Source organism: Salvelinus alpinus, chromosome 37 (genome assembly GCF_045679555.1).
Source record: "Salvelinus alpinus chromosome 37, SLU_Salpinus.1, whole genome shotgun sequence".
Classification (NCBI taxonomy): Eukaryota; Metazoa; Chordata; class Actinopteri; order Salmoniformes; family Salmonidae; genus Salvelinus; species Salvelinus alpinus.
In genome coordinates, this window is record NC_092122.1 from 7,473,014 (window position 1) to 7,493,321 (window position 20,308).

The following is a 20,308-nucleotide window of genomic DNA, read 5'->3' on the forward strand; positions in this document are numbered from 1 at the left end:
ATACAATACTGCCACCTAGTGGATTTGATCAGAATTTAAATAAGAGAGCTCCTGCTACACACCAAAGGCAGAGAACAGCTATGGTAAGCTGGCACAGTGGCATCCTGTGGCACAACACAGTCACACAGACATGAACAGTAGCCCCGTTTATACCTGGTGCTAACGTGTCCTTTGTCCTCATTCTGATTGTGCCCATATTTTTAAACAGGTGCATTGTGATGTGATTGTGATCAGATCTTACACAGCAAATTCTCCAGTGTTAAATCAATACTGAGTGTTACATTTAACAGTGATCCTTGTCTATACGGGTCTACAATTTTCAGTGCTAAATTAACACACTGCTTAGTGTAAAGACTTATTTGAATATTTCCCAGAGTGCCTGCCTTTCGAGTGAATTGTAGAGTTACCACCCATGACTGTATTTGTTAGGGACAAAGATATGGTTGTTGCATTGATCCAATTTTAGTCCTTTGGCCTTCACCAAGTTAGAGCTTAAGTGAATATGTTATCATTAAAATAAAATGATATAAGACAGTACAACACAACTCATGAGTCCTTATTTTGAGGACTTAGTTTGAACCCTAATAAAAACCAAAACAAATCAAACTTTTTGTCACATGAGCCAAATACAACAGGTGTAGACTTTACCATGAAATGCTTACTTACAAGCCCTTAACCAACAATGCAGTTCAAGAAGAGTTAAGAAAATATAACACAATAAGTAACACAATAAGAATAACAATAATGAGGATACATACAGGGGGACAGAGGTACCGGGCCAGTAGATGGGTGTACAGGTTAGTTGAGGTAATTTGTACATGTAGGTGGGGGTGAAGTGACTATGCATAGATAATAAACAGCGAGTAGCAGCAGTGTACAAAAAGAGGGGGGGGCGATTTTATTAATTGTTCAGCAGTCTTATGGCTTGGGGGTAGAAGCTGTTGAGGAGCTTGCCGTGCGGTAGCAGAGAAAACAGTCTATAACTTGGGTGACTGGAGTCTCTGACAATTTTATGGGCTTTCCTCTGACACCGACTATTATATAGGTCCTGGATGGCAGGAAGCTTGGCCCCAGTGTTCTATTGGGCTGTTCGCACCACCCTCTGTAACGCCTTATGGTCAAATGCCGAGCAGTTGCCATACCAGGCAGCGATGCAACCGGTCAGGATGCTCTCGATGGTGCAACTGTAGAACCTTTTGAGGATCTGGGGACCCATGCCAAATCTTGATGTGGACACCAAGGAACTTGTAACTTTCGACCCGCTCCACTATAGCCCGGTCGATGTTCATGGGGGCCTGTTCGGCCCACCTTTTCCTGTAGTCCACGATCAGCTCCTTTGTCTTGCTCACATTGAGGGAGAGGTTGTTGTCCTGGCACCACACTGCCAGTTCTCTGAGCTCCTCCCTATAGGCCGTCTCATCGTTGTCGGTGATCAGGCCTACCACTGTTGTGTCGTCAGCAAACTTAATGATGGTGTTGGAGTCGTGTTTGGCCACGCAGTCGTGGGTGAACAGGGAATACAGGAGGGGACTAAGTGTTAAGGATCAGCGTGGAAGACGTGTTGCTGCCTACTCTTACCACCTGGGGGCAGCCCGTCAGAAAGTCCAGGATCCAGTTGCAGAGGGAGGTGTTTAGTTCCAGAGTCCTTAGCTTAGTGATGAGCTTCGTGGGCACTATGGTGTTGAACGCTGAGCTGTAGTCAATGAACAGCATTCTCACATAGGTGTTCCTTTGGTCCAGGTGAGAAAGGGCAGTGTTGGGTGTGATTGAGATTGCGTCATCTGTGGATATGTTGGGGCGGTATGCGAATTGGAGTGGGTCTGGGAGGCTGCTGTTGATGTGCGCCATGACCAGCCTTTTAAAGCACTCATTGCTACCGAAGTGAGTGCCACGGGGCGGTAATCATTTAGGCAGGTTACCTTCGCTTCCTTGGGCACAGGGACTATGGTGGTCTGCTTGAAACACGTAGGTACTACCGACTCGGTCAGGGAGAGGTTGAAAATGTCAGTGAAGACACTTGACAGTTGGTCCGCACATGCTTTGAGTACACATCCTGGTAATCCGTCTGGCCCAGTGGCTTTGTGAATGTTGACCTGTTTAAAGGTTTTGTTCACATCGGCTACCGAGAGTGTTATCACACAGTCATCCAGAACAGCTGGTGCTCTTGTGCATGCTTCAGAGTTGCTTGCCTCGAAGCGAGCATAAAAGGAATTTAGCTCGTCTGGTAGGCTCGCGGCACTGGGCAGCTCGCATCTGGGTTTCCCTTTGTAGTCCGTAACAGTTTTCAAGCCCTGCCACATCTGACGAGCATCAGAGCCGGTGTAGTAGGATTCAATCTTAATCCTGTATTGACGCTTTGCTTGTTTGATGGTTCGTCTGAGGGTATAGCGGGATTTCTTATAAGCGTCCAGATTACTCTCCCGCTCCTTGAAAGTGGCAGCTCTAGCCTTTAGCTCGATGCAATATCTTGCCTGTAATCCATGGCTTCTGGTTGGGATATGTACGCACAGTCACTGTGGGGACGATGCACTTATTGATGAAGCCGATGACTGAGGTGGTGTACTCCTCAATGCCATTGGATGACTCCCGGAACATATTCCAGTCTGTGCTAGCAAAAGAGTCCTGTAGTGTAGCATCCGCGTCACCTGACCACTTCTGTATTGAGCGAGTAACTGGTACTTCCTGCTTTAGTTTTTGCTTGTTAGCAGGAATCAGCAGAATAGAATTATGGTCAGATTTTCCAAATGGAGGGCGAGGGGAGAGCTTTGTATGCATCTCTGTGTGTGGAGTAAAAGTGGTCTAGGAATTGTTTTCTCTGGTTGCACATGTGACATGCTGGTAAAAATTTGGTAAAACTGATTTAAGTTTGCCTGCATTAAAGTCCCCGGCCACTAGGAGCGGCGCTTCTGGGTGAGCATTTTCTTGTTTGCTTATGGCCTTATAGAGTTGGTTGAGAGCGGTCTTAGTGCCAGCTTTGTTCTGTGGTGGTAAATAGACGGCTACAAATAATATAGATGAGAACTCTCTTGGTAGATAGTGTGGTCGACAACTTATCATAAGGTACTCTACCTCAGGCGAGCAATACCTCGAGAATTCTTTAATATTAGACATTGCACACCAGCTGTTATTGACAAATAGACACAAACCCCTAACCCTCGTCTTACCAGAGGTAGTCTCTGTTCTGCTGGTGCATGGAAAATCCCGCTAGCTCTATATTGTCTGTATCGTCGTTCAGCCACGTCTCGGTGAAACAGAAAATGTTAGTTTTTAATGTCCTGTTGGTAGGATAATCTTAATCGTAGGTCATCAATTTTATTTTCCAATGATTGCGCATTAGGAAGAAGAACGGATGGCAGTGGGAGTTTACTCGCTCGCCTACGGATTCTCAGAAGGCTGCCCGATCTACTGTCCCTTTTCCTGCATCTTTTCTTCATGAAAAATGCGGGGATATGGGCCTGTTCCAGTGAAAGTAGGAAAAAGTTTATTCCAGTCAGCAGTGAGTAATCCCTGTTCTGATGTCCATTTTCGGTCATAAGAGACGGTAGCAGCAACATTATGTACACAATATGTTAAAAAATAAGTTACACACAAAAACTAACAAAATAGCATAATTGGTTGGGAGAATGTAAAACGTCAGCCATGTTCTTCGGCGCCATCTTGATATAATCAGGTGTGCAGGTCACATTATGCTGGGTGGCAAATTGATGTGTAATTCCTAGTGGAATCCAGCCAGAGTGGGGTTAGCCTACGTTTGCAGCAACCTGGCATTCACCAGCAACCTGCATTCAGAATGATTGGCGGGTTGGGAAGGATAAGAGATGAGACTACCTAAAGCATCTAAACTGGAACAACCATTTCAGCGCCGGGTACAATAAGTCCAAGTAACATATTGGATTAGTTTAGAAAATTGCATGTTATTTATATTTGAGTAGCATAAGATTAATTAATTTATCAATGTACATGCAAAAACAGATATTGAAATAAACAATAAAAAAAACAAATCTACCTGCAATAGAGCATGCTGGGAAATATAATGATGGGTGTGGTTTTGGTTCAACACTGGTTATTAACACCAACAGTGGGGTTCTTTTACACCCGAGTGTTAATTTAACACTTGCAGAGTTAGTTTAACACCTGAATCAATGCTACAAATGTTAAACTGAAATATCAACACTAGGTAACACTGACCAATTTGCTGTGCATAAGTGTAAACGGACAAGATCAGGATGAAGGATGCATGTTAGAACCAGGTATAAACAGGGCTATTGAGATCATATTTTGGCAATGTTTACAGTAGAGAAACACAGAATGTCTGACATTCTCTTTCAACAGATTGAGGCTGTCTCACAATATTATAATGTAGACTACCTTGAGAGTTGTTACAAAAATACTCAGTGACCGAAACTGGACTCTCGCTGCAGTAAAAACAATTAACCAATGGATAACAAATCCAATCAAATGCTTTCTTTGTAAAAAAACAACAAATATGAAATTCTTTGTTATATTTGTGTTTTTGTAAAATACAGCAGGTACATCCATGAAGTACATCAGTTATATCAAAAAGATGTTATTTTTTTAAATATACATAACCTATACAGGTCCAGTACAAATATATAATTTATGTTCTATGAGATGGTCTGGCGCAGAGCGTTGTTGGTTCCTGCCCATCTCGCGTGTGTGTGTAACAGGAGAGATCAGGGGAGATAGTCTCAGACTGTCACAGCCGTGTCTCTCTCTCTGTGTTGTTGTAGTCTGTTGTGGAAGTCCGTAGCAATTGGTCCGAGTTGGAGGCTAGGACTTCCTCTTTCCTGAGTACCTCCAGTTCTGCTCCGCCATTGGCCACTTGGTGGGCACTGCGTTCCTCTCTCCGCAGGTGTCGTTTGAGCAGCACGAATCCCAGTATACACAGCAGGAAGGAAACTGTCCTCAGGCCCATAGTTAGACCCAGGTAAGCTATCCTGAGGAGAGAGAGACCAGGAAATACACACACTCAGAGTCTTGACATTACACTGGTGATTAAAGTGGCAAGGCTACTGGGGTTGCCTTCAATATTGACTTGAAAATCAATGTTCAGCATCTGATGTTATAGAGGGTATGCCTCTCCGACATGATCACTTTGAAGTAAGTGTGTGGTCTGTGTGCGTTTGTGTTGTGTATCAGGCTTGACCAGTAGTGTGTATGTGTGCATTACCTGTATGCTGTAGTGTTGTATATCCGACAGGCTCCTCTCCCTCCGCATCTCTTCTGGCCCCACTTCAGACACGTGGTGTCGATGATTGCCCCAAAGTAGATGGGCGCTGGGATGCCCGCTGTTATAACACCAACACACACAAAATGATCTACCAGTAATATGGAGGTGGCTAATCTTGGTCATGGAAAAGGGCAATGTGTGCAGGATTGTGTTCCAACCTAGAGCTAACACACCTGATTCACAAGTAATAATTTTTCAAGGATTACCTTTGCAACAGAGTGGATTTTTAAGAGGATTTTGTTCAGGGTATTAATCCTAATAGAAGCTGATTAGTGGAGAAATGTGTGACTTGGAAACAAACTGGCTGCAGCTAGTTTTATATCAGTGTTACTAAGCCGCAGAGCGCTGGCTCTGAGACTGGTATGACTTGATCAGACAGGAGTAGGAGGAAGTTGCCACAAGACGCTGATCTAAGGTCAGTTTTAGTGCCCTCCACATGTTAACATTTTGGGTGGTAAACTGATCCTAGAACTGGGATCTGACAGTATTGACTCACCAAGTGTACGTGTGGACAGAGTATGAAACCCCAGAGCTAAGGACTTCAGTTGAGGCTTGATACACCTGCATGGGAGAACACCATCATCAACTTGAACTTTACCATAACTATGAATACAGATAATAGATATAGATCTGAAGATATTATAAATGAAATGTCATGATATGAAAGTATCCACAATTTAGTTATGGTTCATTATTAAGTTTGCATACTCAGACCGCTTTAAAGGTCAATTCAAAAGACTAGTGTTGTTGACATAATGTAAGTTGACTGAAGACGTTCTGACGTAGCCAGCGAGTACCAAAGAGTGAGTACTACTGACCTCTGTTGGTAGAGCAAGGTAGTACACTGTCAGAAATGTCTGCCCTTACTACCTTGCTATTTTATTTTTTATTTTATTTAACTTGTCAAGTCAGTTAAGAACAAATTCTTATTTACAATGACGACCTACCAAAAGGCAAAAGGCCTCCTGCGAGGACGTGGGCTGGGATAAAAAAATAAAAAAATATACAAATATAGGACACAACACTACATAAAGAGAGACCTAAGACAACAACATAGCATGGCAGCAACACATGAAAACACAGCATGGTAGCAACACAACATGACAACAACATGGTAGCAACACAACATGGCAGCATCACAACATGGTAGGAGCACAAAACATGGTACAAACATTATTGGGCACAGACAACTGCACAAAGGGCAAGAAGGTAGAGACAACAATACATCACGTGAAGCAGCCACAACTTTCAGTAAGAGTGTCCATGATTGAGTCTTTGAATGAAGAGAGGAAGATAAAACGGTCCAGTTTGAGTGTTTTTTGCAGCTCGTTCCAGTTTCTAGCTGCAGTGAACTGAAAAGAGGCGCGACCCAGGGATGTGTGTGCTTTGGGGACCTTTAACAGAATGTGATTGGCAAAACGGGTGTTGTATGTGGAGGATGAGGGCTGCTGTAAGTATCTCAGATAGGGGGGAGTGAGGCTATTCAGCTGTTCTCTCAAGACCCAGAGCAAAAACAGAAGCAGACCCATCTCATACAACTAAGATTCTAAAAATATCAGAACAAAAGAAAAAGGAAATAGGCCACTGCCAGTAACTTCATTTGTCCCAGTAAGGGCAACACATTTCATCAGGGTCAGCTGATCGAGCTTTGGGCCGATCTGCTGGATTGTGGTTTGTGTTCGTGTGTGTGCGTGCGTGTGTGTACATGTGTGTGTGTGTGCGCATTTGTGTACATGCTCAAAGCTGGCGAAGGCTAATCAAGGACTAGTTTTAGCCAGTAACAGTACCGCTCCAAATCACATATTCTACTTTCCTGAAATACAGTAAAACCTCTATTGCTGACTTTCCTATAACCCCTTTGAAGTATGCCGTGCGATAAAGATTTAAATTAAATGTACTTAAAGTGTACTGAATCTATGTTTCCTGCTTATAACCCTGAATGGACACACAGGCAGAGAGTAGGAAGAACAATGAGCTGACTCATAAAAATTTCTCTCTCAGTCCAATCAGACCACGAATCCAGAGGACGTAATTCAATCACCTGAAAGCATCATGTGACTGTCTCCTTGCCCTCTATAAAGTCTGTTGCAACCATAGAGATAGATAGAAGACTCATCTTTGTATCTGTGCCATTATAGCGTCTGTGACAGCATGTGCAGCGCCATAGTGCCCCACAGTGGAGGTGTCAAAATACCTATAAAACCTAGTGGTCAAACAGGGAAATGGTTCCAATCATTTTTCCACCATTCATTTTTTTCCCAAAGGGGATTTTAGAAACACTTAAATAAGGGCTGTGTTTCGCTTACCCCGTGACGTTTTGATAACTGTGTAAATCTCTCTCGGACAAGGTGACTTTTATCAATATATTTGCCTGTATTTAGCTCCCAAAAAGGAAATGCTAATTAGCTGTTAACTTCTTATGGCTGCAGGGGCAGTATTGAGTAGCTTGGATAAAAGGTGCACAGAGGTGCCCATAGTAAACTGCCTGCTCCTCAGTCCCAGTTGCTAATATATGCATATTAGCAAACACTCTGAAGTTTCTAAAACTGTTTGAATGATGTCTGTGAGTATAACATAACTCATATGGCAGGCAAAAACCTGAGAAAAAATCCAAACAGGAAGTGGGAATTCTGAGGCTGGTCGATTTTCAACCAAGATCCTATTGAATTCACAGCGAGATATGAATGACTTTGCACTTCCTACGGCTTCCACTAGATGTCAACAGTCTGTAGAACCTTGTCTGATGTCTCTACTGTGAAGGGGGGCCGAATGAGAGGGGAATTAGTCAGGTCTGCCATGACCTGACCATGCTTTGACCATGCGCGTTCACATGAGAGGGAGCTCTGTTCCATCGCTCATCTGAAGTCAATGTAATTCTCCGGTTGGAACGTTATTCAAGATTTATGTTAAAAACATTCTAAAGATTGATTCAATACATAATTTGACATGTTTCTACTGACTGTTACGGAACTTTTTGACATTTCGTCAGCTTTTATTGAGTGTTTGAGTGTTTGCTTTTAGTTTAGTGTTTGTTTACCAAACACGCTAACAAAAATAGCTATTTGGACATAAATTATGGACATTACCGAACAAAACAAACATTTCTTGTGGGAGTCCTGGGAGTGCATTCCGACGAAGATCAGCAAAGGTAAGTGAAGATTTATAATGCTTTTTATGAGTTTTGTTGACTGCACAATTTGGCGGGTAACTGTATGGTTTGCTTTTAGTGGCTGAATGCTGTTTCAATTTATTGAATATTGTGTTTTGCCGTAAAGCTTTTTGAAATCTGACACAGCGGTTGCATTAAGAACAAGTGTATCTTTAATTCTATGTAAAACATGTATCTTTCATCAAAGTTTATGATGAGTATTTATGTTATTTGACGTAGCTCTCTGCAATATCTCCGGATATTTTGGAGGCATTTCTGAACATGGCGCCAATGTAAACTGAGGTTTTTGTATATAAATATAAACTTTATCGAACAAAACATATGTATTGTGTAACATGAAGTCCTATGAGTGTCATCTGATGAAGATCATCAAAGGTTAGTGATTCATTTTATCTCTATTTCTGCTTTTTGTGACTCCTGTCCTTTGGCTGGAAAAATGACTGTCTGTCTGTGATTTTGCGGTGACCTAACATAATCGTTTGTGGTGCTTTCGCTGAAAAGCCTATTTGAAATCGGACACTTGTGGGATTAACAACAAGATTACCTTTAAAATGGTATAAAATACATGTATGTTTGAGGAATTTTAATTATGAGATTTCTGTTGTTTGAATTTGGCGCCCTGCACTTTCACTGGCTGTTGTCATATCGATCCCGTTAACGGAATTGCAGCCATAAGAAGTGGGGAAACGATTGGAACCAATTCTCTTATTGACCTTCAGGTTTAAGGAATATTATGACTCTATAAAGGCTATTTACATTTTCTTCTTCCCAATTGGCGGATCACTCCGGATGAACCGGTTGGACATGACTCCAGCCAATAAAGTTGGAAGTCCCATCCAGTTGACTACATTAAAAAGGTGGAAGTCCTCAATGGCACTGCCCATGCTAATATGGCCTTTTGACCACTAGAAGCCTCTATGGTTGCAACACGGCTCTTTAAGGCCAGAATTCAATCTGATCGCGATTCGTCTGCTATGCAGCTTTTAAAGGCAATGGTTCCGCGTTAGAGGAGACCGCGTTCATCATAAACACTGCATATGTCAGCTCAATCAAAAATGACCTTGAAATGAAGCATAGCAGACAAAGTTGAATTGAATCCCTGCTTAAGTCTGTTACACAGACTACATTCAACTTCTGGTCAGCCATTCTGTCACCCATTGTGAGCCAATTTCACTACAGTGAAATGTGAGAACTTTCTGGGTGAGATCATTCTGAAGAAGGTGGTGCAAGTAAATGTAGTAGACTTTATGCAGGTTAGGTTCTCAGTAGCCATGGTTACACCTTGCATTAACATGTGATTGTCATCCTCCGATCACTATCTGATCGAGATTTTCTTGCGTCTACACATGGTAATATCTGTCTCTTATCTGCCCACTTCGTCCCTATTGTGAAGAGATTCCCTGGTCCCTCCCTATATGCAAATGAATCCAACTTGCCTTGGACCTCCCTTTATGACACAAGCTGCATAAATCGACAGAAAACAGCACGCTTTTATAGTCAATAGTTTATACTCTCATCATTACAGCCTACTTTTGTTATCCAATGATTTAAGACTGGGCGTAATAGACTACTGTCCCGATAACCTCGACTTGTACAATATTCAGAGAATCTCTCCAATCCCTAAAAATGTCACCACACAAACAATGTGACTATCTGGATGTGTGTACAAAATACAATTATTGCACAGTATAAATAAAAATTACACTTAGGCCCTAATGCACACAGTAAAAAGAGAAGCAGGTTAAGTTACAGAGTAGGCCTTTCTGAATTCCTTGGCATTTCTGTAGCCTAAAATGTTTTCAAATATTAGAATTTGCGCTGGCATTGGACGTGGGAAGGGGAGAACCCCTTTTCTCTTATTCATAAATATCTTTATTTCTATATGCCATTTTAATCAGTGCTGGACGCGGTATTGGACTGTGGCATATCTGGCCACAGTGTCAGTAGGCAGTGGGTTTCTAAAAACATGTTCTTCATTCAATTGGCTGGTGTGATTTTTATAAGAGGCTGGGACAACTGTGACGTTGGCCAAATGTATACACTTTCGATTTGTTTACACCAAGGATATCCGTACAAGATGCGTCTTTCACTACCACCAGAGGTGGTCAGAAACACACAATCACAATCAGATCACAATGCATCTTTTGATTGTCTACACCTGTCGACGCACAATCAGAATGTGGACATGATCAGGACAACGGACGCATGTTAGAACCAGGTACAAACAGGGCTTCTGATTGTTTCCCCTTTAAGGTAGGTACCTTGTTGTAGCCGGAGTCCCACATTTCTTTGTGCTGTCTTGCCAACTGCTATGAACATCCCTTCTTGTGTGTGTGTGTGTGTGTATGGGTGTGTGTGTGTGACTGACCTGATGAGGACCATGTAGCCTGGCGTGCCACCCAGGGAGATGATAAAGGAAGTGATGACAGAGAGAGCCAGGAAGTAAGGGAAGACACGGTCACAGTCATCTCTGTGAGGGCAGTGGCCTACACTGGCTGTCAGGTTACCACTGCTCAGCCCTGCTGCCACCACACAGCTACAGTTAGAGAACACCTGCAGAGGCACACACACAGACAAAACAATTTGACATAAAAACAGAAACAACATAACTTGCTGCTTCAAAAGTTTTCCATAAACCCACCAGGGTGCGAGTCAATTCCGACTGAAATCATACTGAAATTAACATGGAATTGAACTTTACCCTGTTGCTCACAAGTAATCTGATATATCAGATTACACAGTCCGTTTGCATCTCAAATGGCACCCTATTCCCTATATAGTGTACTACTTTTAAACAGAGCCCAAAAGTAGTACACTATATAGGGAAGAGGGTGCCATTTGGGGATGCAGCCTCCGTGCTGCCAATGATCCTCATCTCACCGTGTTCTTCCCTGATCCTGTGGAGGTCTGGCAGCCAGCCAGGCAGGGAGAAACGTACGTGATGCCGTTCTCTCCACAGACAGGGTCCCAGTCTCTGTCTGAACACACACAGTCCGAGTTACAGGCTGAGAATAATGAGCGCTCCTCATACGATACGCCATCCACCCTGAGAGAGAGAAAGAAAAGGAGAGAAAGAGAACGTTATTAATAGTAGATTTAATTCATATAGCGCTTTTCTTTAGACAGATAATCTAATGAATACAGACATGACTTGACCTCATGACTTGACCTCTGCCTGCTCAGATACAGAAGGTTTTATGTGTATTTAATCAAATGCATAATAAGATATATCCTGAACAAAAATACAAATGCAACAAGTGTCGTTCCCATGTTTCATGACCTGAAATAAAAGATCCCAGAAATGTTGTGCACAAATTTGTCAACATCCCTGTTAGTGAGCATTTTATCATTTGTCAAGATAATCCATCCTCCTGACAGGTGTGGCATATCAAGAAACTGATTAAACAGCATGATCATTACAAAGATGCGCCTTGTGCTGGAGACAATAAAAGGCCACTCTAAAATGTGCAGTTTTGTCACACAACACAATGCCACAGATGTCTCAAGTTTTGAGGGAGCGTGCAATTGGCATGCTAACTGCAGGAATGTCCACCAGAGCGGTTGCCAGAGATCTAATGTTAATTTCTCTACCATATCGTTTTAGAGAATTTGGCAGTACGTCCAACCGGCCTCACAACCGCAGACCACGTGTAACCATGCCAGCCCAAGACCTCCACATCCACATCTTCACCTGCGGGAAATCTGAGACCAATCTTCTGAGACCAGCCACCTGGACAGCTGATGAAACTGAGGAGTATTTCTGCCTGTAATAAAGCTCCTCAGTGAGTGGGCTTGGGTCCCAAGTGGGTGGACCTATGGCTGCGTCCCTGCCCAGTCATGTGAAATCCATATATTAGGACCTAATGGATTTTAAAAAATTGACTGATTTCCTTATATTAACTGTAACTTAGCAAAATTGTTTCTATTTTTGTTCAGTAAACTTTCACCAACACTCAGCAAACAGTCTTGACAGAGCCAGGGGGCGTACAGTACAGTAGATGGGTGAAATCCCTGAATCGCTATTCTAGACCACAGCTCTCCAGTGTTTGAGGTATGCTGTCCTCTAGGAGCAATTATTAGCATACGCACTCCAGCATGTTACCCGTTTGTGGTGCTGGGAATAGAACATTTACAGAGTAAATACTGTATGTACCTAAGGGCAACTTCTACCAAGAGCTCTGTGTGTGTGTGTGTGTGTGTGTGTGTGTGTGTGTGTGTGTGTGTGTGTGTGTGTGTGTGTGTGTGTATCCCCCACCGGTTGTAGGGCAGCGTGATCCCAGCCACTTTGGCGTTCTCGCAGCTCATGACGAAGAAGAAGAGGGATAGGAAGTAGCCTATCAGAGAGGTGCCGAACGCAAACTTGGCCGCTCCCATGATGCTCAGCTTCAGCCTCTTCATGAGCAGGCCGCCAGTGAAAATTCCCAACGCCACGGCAGGGATGTTGATTGTACCTGGAACAAACAACACACACTCTGTTAAGACATAGGTCTCATTCTTTAGAAATGTTCTTCATTCCTAGTCATGGAGGATTTAGGCCAGGACTAAGGTCTTGACGACAGGTTCAATGGGACTGAAACACCATGTGAGCCAGCAAAAAGCCCGAAACCAGGCATTCACTTTCACACAATACCATACTGTAGCTTTTGCTACCTTTCATACCACTGTAGCTAAAAGTCTACCTTTTATGCCAGTGCTATTCCACAACCCAATACAGCCCCATACATACAGTACAGTAGAGTAGAACCAGGCCATACCGCCTGAGACTCAGCCTTTGATATAGTTGACAGTAGAGAGAACACACAGTAGCGCTGTCCAACTCCCACTCAAACGCCAAAGCTCTTGGTCTTTTTCATACATCAATGTACAGATACCATATTTGATCTATCCGTACTATTACTGTAGTTAAGCTAGATATTGCATTACCTTTCATACACCGCATGCAATGGTCAGGTCAATAGTGGAGCATGAGGCCTATTTAGATCAGCATTTACATTTGAGGGTTGAATCAAAACACATTGTATAGCTCAATAAAACAGCGCCCTTTGACCTCCTACTGCTTGATCGAGTCTTAACAATATTGTATGCATGTGCTTATCTATGCCTGAAGAGAGTCCTTTCAAGTTTCCAATCTAAATTGGACTAGGAATCAAGGCCAGTGTCGGAGGTAACGCGTTACAAAGTATTTATTTTGTGGTAACGGGTAATTTAACAGGTACATTTTTCTATTTAATTAATCAGTTACTTAATTACGTTTTCAAATAAGTCATTCATTTTACAATATTATTTCATTTTTTTTGTTGTTGTTTCTAACTAGTGAGATGGCAGAGACAATAGCCTTTGCATGGTGGAAGAATTCGCATTACTTTGAATTGGTAAGGGGAAAAGGACAGGAACATGTCAGTAAAATGCTAACTCTGCCCCGGAGATAAGTGCCTGTCCGCTGCGAAGAACTCCACTTTAAATATCAAGAAGCACCTTTAGACTTTTTCTTTCGCCGTATAACGTTAATCGCTACTTTAGAGGAAAGCAGTGAAATGAATCAACAAGGTGTTTTATTTTTGACTTTGAGTTCTGAATGTTGGAACGTGCATACGTTGTCCTTTTGAGAAGGCTACGCTGCTGCAACTTCTATGAGAATAATACAACTAATTGGTATCTAGACAATCTGGTTGTTGTGGTTCATGAATTGCATGTTTGGAAAGGGCTATTGCTCGTGTTAACTTGTGTGTTTTCATATCTCTCTGCCAAGTTTGTATCTGTGTTTAAAACAGATTGGTAGCCAGTTGTCCTTGTATTTGAGCTCTCCTTTTACTGTGCCCAGTTAGTTTTATACAGCGCCTTCGGAAAGTATTCATACCCCTTGACATTTTGTTGAAAAAACAGCCTGAATTTAAAATGGTGTGAATGGAGATTTTGTGCCATTGGCCTACACACACAATACCCCATAATGTCAAAGTGGAATTATGTTTGTTTTTTTATTAATTCAAAATGAAAAGCAGAAATGTCTTGAGTCATTAAGTGTTCAACTCCTTTGTTATGGCAAGCCTAAATAAGTTCAGGAGTAAAAATGTGCTTAACAAGTCACATAATAAGTTGCATGGAATCTTAATTTAACATGATTTATTCATGACTACCTCATCTCTGTACCCCACACATACAGATAAGTGTAAGGTCCCTCAGTCGAGCAGTGAATTTCAAAACAGATTCAACCACAAAGACCAGGGAGGTTTTCCAATGCCTCACAAAGAAGGGCACCTATTGGTAGATGGGTAAAAATAAAAAGCAAAAAGTGAAGTTATTAATTACACTTTGGATGGTGTATCAATACACCCAGCCACTACAAAGATACAGGCGTCCTGTGGTGGAAACAGTCAAGGGATGTGAGTACTTTCTGGAGGAACTGTATATTGTATGTATTATTTTTACTTATGTGTAAATAATTCAACAAAATAATGTATTTATTAAAGAATTGTAAAGGAGATATTTAATCTGTCATTATTATTTGAGCTGGTATAGGCCAGAGTTATAGATTACGGACGAAAGGCACATTTTTTACGGTAGCCACTAGGCCAGGGATCGGCAACATGTGGCCCACGGGCCTAAACCGTCCCGAAAGTGATTTTCTGGGGGTAAAGAACACTGTAAAATCACAAGGACTTCAGATGAAAGAGTTTAATTTAGAAAATCTGTTCTTAAGTATTCCCAAATAAAAATGTAATAAAAATGTGATCGTGTCTCAATATAATCATGGTATGAAATTATTATCATTTTCAAATACAACCTCTTTTTGGGCTTAGTTGTGGTCAATTTGCAGTGTACAAATGATTATAATTATGTTCCTGTACCCCAACCATCTGCTCCGGTGGCTTAATCTAGTTGCCTACCCTTGCACAAGGCCTATCGGTCGTCAGAGTCTCGCCATTTAAAACTAGTGTGCATAAAGCTAATTCTGATAGCCCCTTAAAGGTCCAACACAACTGTTTTCATCTCAATATCAAATCATGTCTGAGTAACAATTAAGTACCTTACTGTGATTGTTTTCAATTAAAGTGGTCAAAAAGAAACAAAAATAGCTTCTTAGCAAAGACCAATTTCTCAAGCAAGAATTTACCTAGGACTGTCTGGGAGTGGTCTGAGCGGGGAGGGGAAAACGATCTGTTATTGGCAGAGCGGTTTGGAACTCTTTCTTATTGGTCTATTAACTAATTTACCGCCTGGTGATGTCACCATGGAAGGCCAAAACTCCATCCCACCAAAACAGGCCGAAATTTCAGGCTGTCTTTTCAAAAAGCTCTTACACTAAAAGGGTATTATCATCATTTTCACAATTTCACAGTATAATTCCAACCTCATAGTGTGGAAATATATATAAAACACAGGAAAAACATGCTTTCGACTGCACTGGGCCTATAAGATGGACCAAGAGGTGAAAGAAAGAGGTGCTAGCTAGCGGAGTGGAACACTTAAAAAAATGAAGGAGAGCCGCACACTAGATGCAAAAATGTTATGTCCAACGTTTCAACAGACAAGCTGTCTTCATCAGGGTATAATGACAAACACTGCGGGGTGACTCATTTATATAGTGTCAAAAGACACTTGTTTTTGGTAACGCAGAAGTAATGTAACAAGTTACTTTCCATAGTAAATAACGTTGTAACGTAACAAGTTACATTTAAAAGTAACGGTCCCCAACACTGATCAAGGCATATAAGCTATATGATTGGCCAACGTTACGTACCCATCAGGAAATTGGCTTTTGATGCTGACTGTCCGTAATGCTGCTCTATGTACTTGGGCTTGTAGGTTACCATGCCGATGAGAGAGTTCAGCTGAATGATGGTCACACACAGGTAGATGAAGTACACTGGGTTCCCCAGGAGGGTTTTCAACGTTGGTATGAAATCTAGATTAAAAACAATCAGCAGAACATCATCACTCGTCAACAACATCATCAGTTGTCAAGGTCATTTTTGTCTACCTTTTTCCATACTATGGTAATTTCACCCAAAGCAACCTGAATTTAATATACCATTTTACCTGACCAGACTTTGAAAAAGCCTTTTTAAACTCCAATCATAATCTAAACCAGAAAATGTTCCAACTTCATCCCCATTCAACAAAATACCTTTGGCCATCTCCAGAAAGCCAGCTGGCTCGTCGGCTTGGTACTTATGCTCCAGGAGAGGGGAGTCTTTGATGAAGCTAGTCTGCTCCGGGGTGCACTGGGCTGGGCCTCGGTCTGACGGGATGGGCAGGGAACGGGGCAGGAACCAGAAGGGGATGGCTGAAAGCAGGGTGATCACCCCAGCTATAAGGTAACCTAACCACCAGGCCCCCACCCAACGAGCATCACCAGGGCTTATGGTGATACTCTCTATACAGCGAGGGGAGACACAGAATTTGATTTATTAGGATCCCCATTAGCCGACGACAAGGGTGACAGCTAGTCTTACTGGGGTCCGATATATAACGAAAAATACATTACAGACAAAATACTTTACAATATACATACATTTAAAAACATTAACATGTAGTGTGTGTGTGCATCTATCAGTTACACATACATGTCAATACATACATATAACAAGAGAAGGCTATGGTGATAGTCTCTATAGAGGGAGGACAAGCACAGAGAGAGAGCTGTGACTGTTGGGGACAAAATACATTATGAGTACACTAGCAACGTTCCTAGCGACAAGACTTACTGGAGAGAAAAAACAAGCACAGCACAGCTGCTTTTTGTGCATATCTTAACCATCTCTCCTGCTTTATATTGGTTACTCAAATTTAGTAGCGACGTCACCGCGCAGTGTTCTGGAGCACACTAGTTCAATTAGTCTGATAACCTAGAATCTAGAAGCATGAGCATACATAACATAACACTTATTGAACACAGTCAGCGAGTGCACTCTAGGAACGACAATGAACTTAACTCAGAGCGCTGTTTGTTAGTCTAATAGTAACAGAACAGAGGTGTATGCCCTGTCTCTGTCTAAACTGGAGAACTCACTATTACAGTCCAAAAGTGTGTAGGCGGCCTAGACAGAATACTCAGTGTTTCGCTAGATACCGGTTACTCACCCATGTTGACAAATCCAATGTCCACGTATATTTTGGCACACAGAGATCCCAGTAAATAGCCAAACACAGGACCAATGACTGCTATGGTCTGAACGCAGCCTGAAATATGAAAGACACACACACACACGCACATGCACACACGCACACACACAGCAATTTATTTATTATACTACCCAGAGACAGTTCCATTAGGCAGTAAACAATAAGACGGGTGTGTGTGATTTTTAAAAGGTCAAAGAGATGCCTCTGCTTATCTGGAGCATTTGTCCATTCATGTTATCACAAAGAGCTAAATTAGCATTAACCAGCGATAGCACACACCTGCAGAGCAGATGTTTTGGTAGTGAGCAGCCCCACTTGAGTTAGAAGTTCAGAACGAGAAAGTGTAGGCTATATAGAAATAATTACACTCAAATTGAAAAATCATAAATCTAAATAATGACAATTTTTTATTATCCTAATCGAGATGTAGATTACATTTCACATTCCAGTTTTCAAACTTGTAAAAAAGGCTGCATGAGATTTCTGTTAATGTAACTGGCAATGGCAATGTCTGCTTTGCATGTAAAGCTGGGAGCCACTTGTGGATTTGACAGCTCTAACGCAGTTCCAGCTATGCGGATGTTGGCTGAAGCGGATCTGATTGAATCGGACCCTTAGTGTATGAATCAGATTGTCAGATCTACGTAACATATTGTACTTCAAATCATGCACAGTGACATTATCTAAAATGTGTTTTGTTTTTCCAATTGGTCTATTACCAATGTAAAATGCAGCATTTTCCTCCCTGGCGAAATCATCTATATACGAGATCCCAAGGGGCTGTACTGGAGTCTCCCCAATCCCTCGTAAGACGTTCCCCAGGAACACATAGATCCACATGGAGAGGTTGGACTCTCCTTCACAACCTACTGGGAAGGGGGAAGGAGAGAGAGAATAGTTACAGCACTGTTTGTGTGTGTGTGTGTGCACGCGTATCCGTGTGTATCCATGAGTACATGTGTGTGTTTGTGTGCGTACATTTGTGTGTGCGTGGGTTTGTGTTTGCGTGGTTGCATGCATGTATGCACATGACCATGTGTGCGTGTGTTTAGGTGACACACCTGTCCCTGTGCTTGGTCCCTTAGAAAGCGGGTCACCCGAAGCTAGCGCGGCGGGTGACAACAGACGCGCTGGACATGGAGAGAGGTTATTGGTTGAATTCACTGACGATCGGATTGACGTTTCGAACTTATAGCTGCGTACAAAACACCAATGCGACTGTTTAGCGAAGGGAGGGGAGAAAGCACCACGTTATACAGTTAGAGAGGACAGAGACAAAGCAGAACATGAGTGCAATGAAACACTTAGGAAACAACGTTTTATACATTCAAGCACATCATGTTATACGCGATACTAACGATAGGAAGAAGCTTTCCTGGCTTCCCCTGTAAAATACAAAACAATTGGCGACAATGTGTTTTTCGGAAAACATCACACAGCTGTAAAAATGCATATAGTAAAACTTCTCTTGGCATTCAGTAAAGAGACTCAATACAGTGCAGCATATATTCTTTAAGATTCACTATGTTCCCATCTTGTGGGAGGGATTAAACATTCTGACTGATCAAACTTTCATGACCAAGCCAAGCTAATGAGAACACATGATAAAACACACAACCATGCGTCAGCCCACAAACGATGGTATACAACATATAAAATATGTACAAAATACAGTATATTAGCATATCACTACAGAGTCACAGTGATATCTGTCCTTTCCCAGACATTATCCAAACACACAGAAATACAGAGCATTCGGAAAGTATTCAGACCCCTTGACTTTTTCCACATTTTGTTACATTACAGCCTTATTCTAAAATGGATGAAATACATTTTTCCCCCATCAATCTACACACAATACCCCATAATGACAAAGCAAAAACAGCTTTTTAGAAATCTTTGCAAATGTATAAAATAAAATAAAAACTGAAATATCACATTCACATAGTATTCAGACCATTTGCTTTGAGATTCGAAATTGAACTCAGATGTGTCCTGTTTCCATTGATCATCCTTGAAATGTTTCTACAACTTGATTGGAGTGCACCTGTGGTAAATTCAATTGATTGGACGTGATTTGGAAAGGCACACACCTGTCTATATACAGTGGCTTGCGAAAGTGTTCACCCCCTTAATATTTTTCCTATTTTGTTGCCTGGAATTAAAATGTATTTTGGGGGGGTTTGTATCATTTGATTTACACAACATGCCTCCCACTTTGTAGAAGCAAAATATGTTTTACTGTGAAACAAACAAATAAGACAAAAAAACTGGAAACTTAAGCATGCATAACTATTCACCCCCCCCCCCTAAGGTAACCTAACCACCAGGCCCCCACCCATATATACTTTATAGAGCCACCTTTTGCAGCAATTACAGCTGCAAGTCTCTTGGGATATATCTCTATAAGCTTGGCACATCTAGCCACTGGGATTTTTGCCCATTCTTCAAGGCAAAACTGCTCCAGCTGCTTCAAGTTGGATGGGTTCCGCTGGTGTACAGCAATCTTTAAGTCATACCACAGATTCTCAATTGGATTGAGGTCTGGGCTTTGACTAGGCCATTCCAAGATTTAAATGTTTCCCCTTAAACCACTTGAGTGTTGCTTTAGCAGTATGCTTAGGGTCATTGTCCTGCTGGAAGGTGAACCTCCATCCCCGTCTCAAATCTCTGGGAGACTTAAACATGTTTCCCTCAAGATTTTCCCTGTATTTAGCACCATCCAACATTCCTTCATTTCTGACCAGTTTCCCAGTCACTGACGA

The 20,308-nt window shown here is 42.0% G+C and overlaps 1 protein-coding gene across 2 annotated transcripts in view; it reads right to left on the bottom strand.

Annotated features, from left to right (window-relative positions):
• Nucleotides 1-628: 628 nt before the first annotated feature.
• Nucleotides 629-20,308, bottom strand: part of LOC139565830 (solute carrier organic anion transporter family member 1C1-like) — a 74,005-nt gene continuing 54,325 nt past the window's right edge. Inside the window, exons 5-15 of one of the 2 annotated variants that reach the window (XM_071386435.1) lie at nt 18,605-18,738; nt 18,263-18,409; nt 17,502-17,600; nt 16,546-16,794; nt 16,159-16,323; nt 12,676-12,871; nt 11,301-11,466; nt 10,789-10,973; nt 5,748-5,812; nt 5,192-5,309; nt 629-4,958 (exon numbers count right to left, since the gene is read on the bottom strand). In XM_071386435.1, coding sequence (XP_071242536.1) covers nt 4,718-4,958; nt 5,192-5,309; nt 5,748-5,812; nt 10,789-10,973; nt 11,301-11,466; nt 12,676-12,871; nt 16,159-16,323; nt 16,546-16,794; nt 17,502-17,600; nt 18,263-18,409; nt 18,605-18,738 — 1,765 coding nt within the window. In that variant the 3' untranslated portion in view covers nt 629-4,717. Of the gene's footprint in view, nt 4,959-5,191; nt 5,310-5,747; nt 5,813-10,788; nt 10,974-11,300; nt 11,467-12,675; nt 12,872-16,158; nt 16,324-16,545; nt 16,795-17,501; nt 17,601-18,262; nt 18,413-18,604; nt 18,739-20,308 lie in introns of both variants that reach the window. The other variant, XM_071386434.1, reaches the window with a different exon arrangement.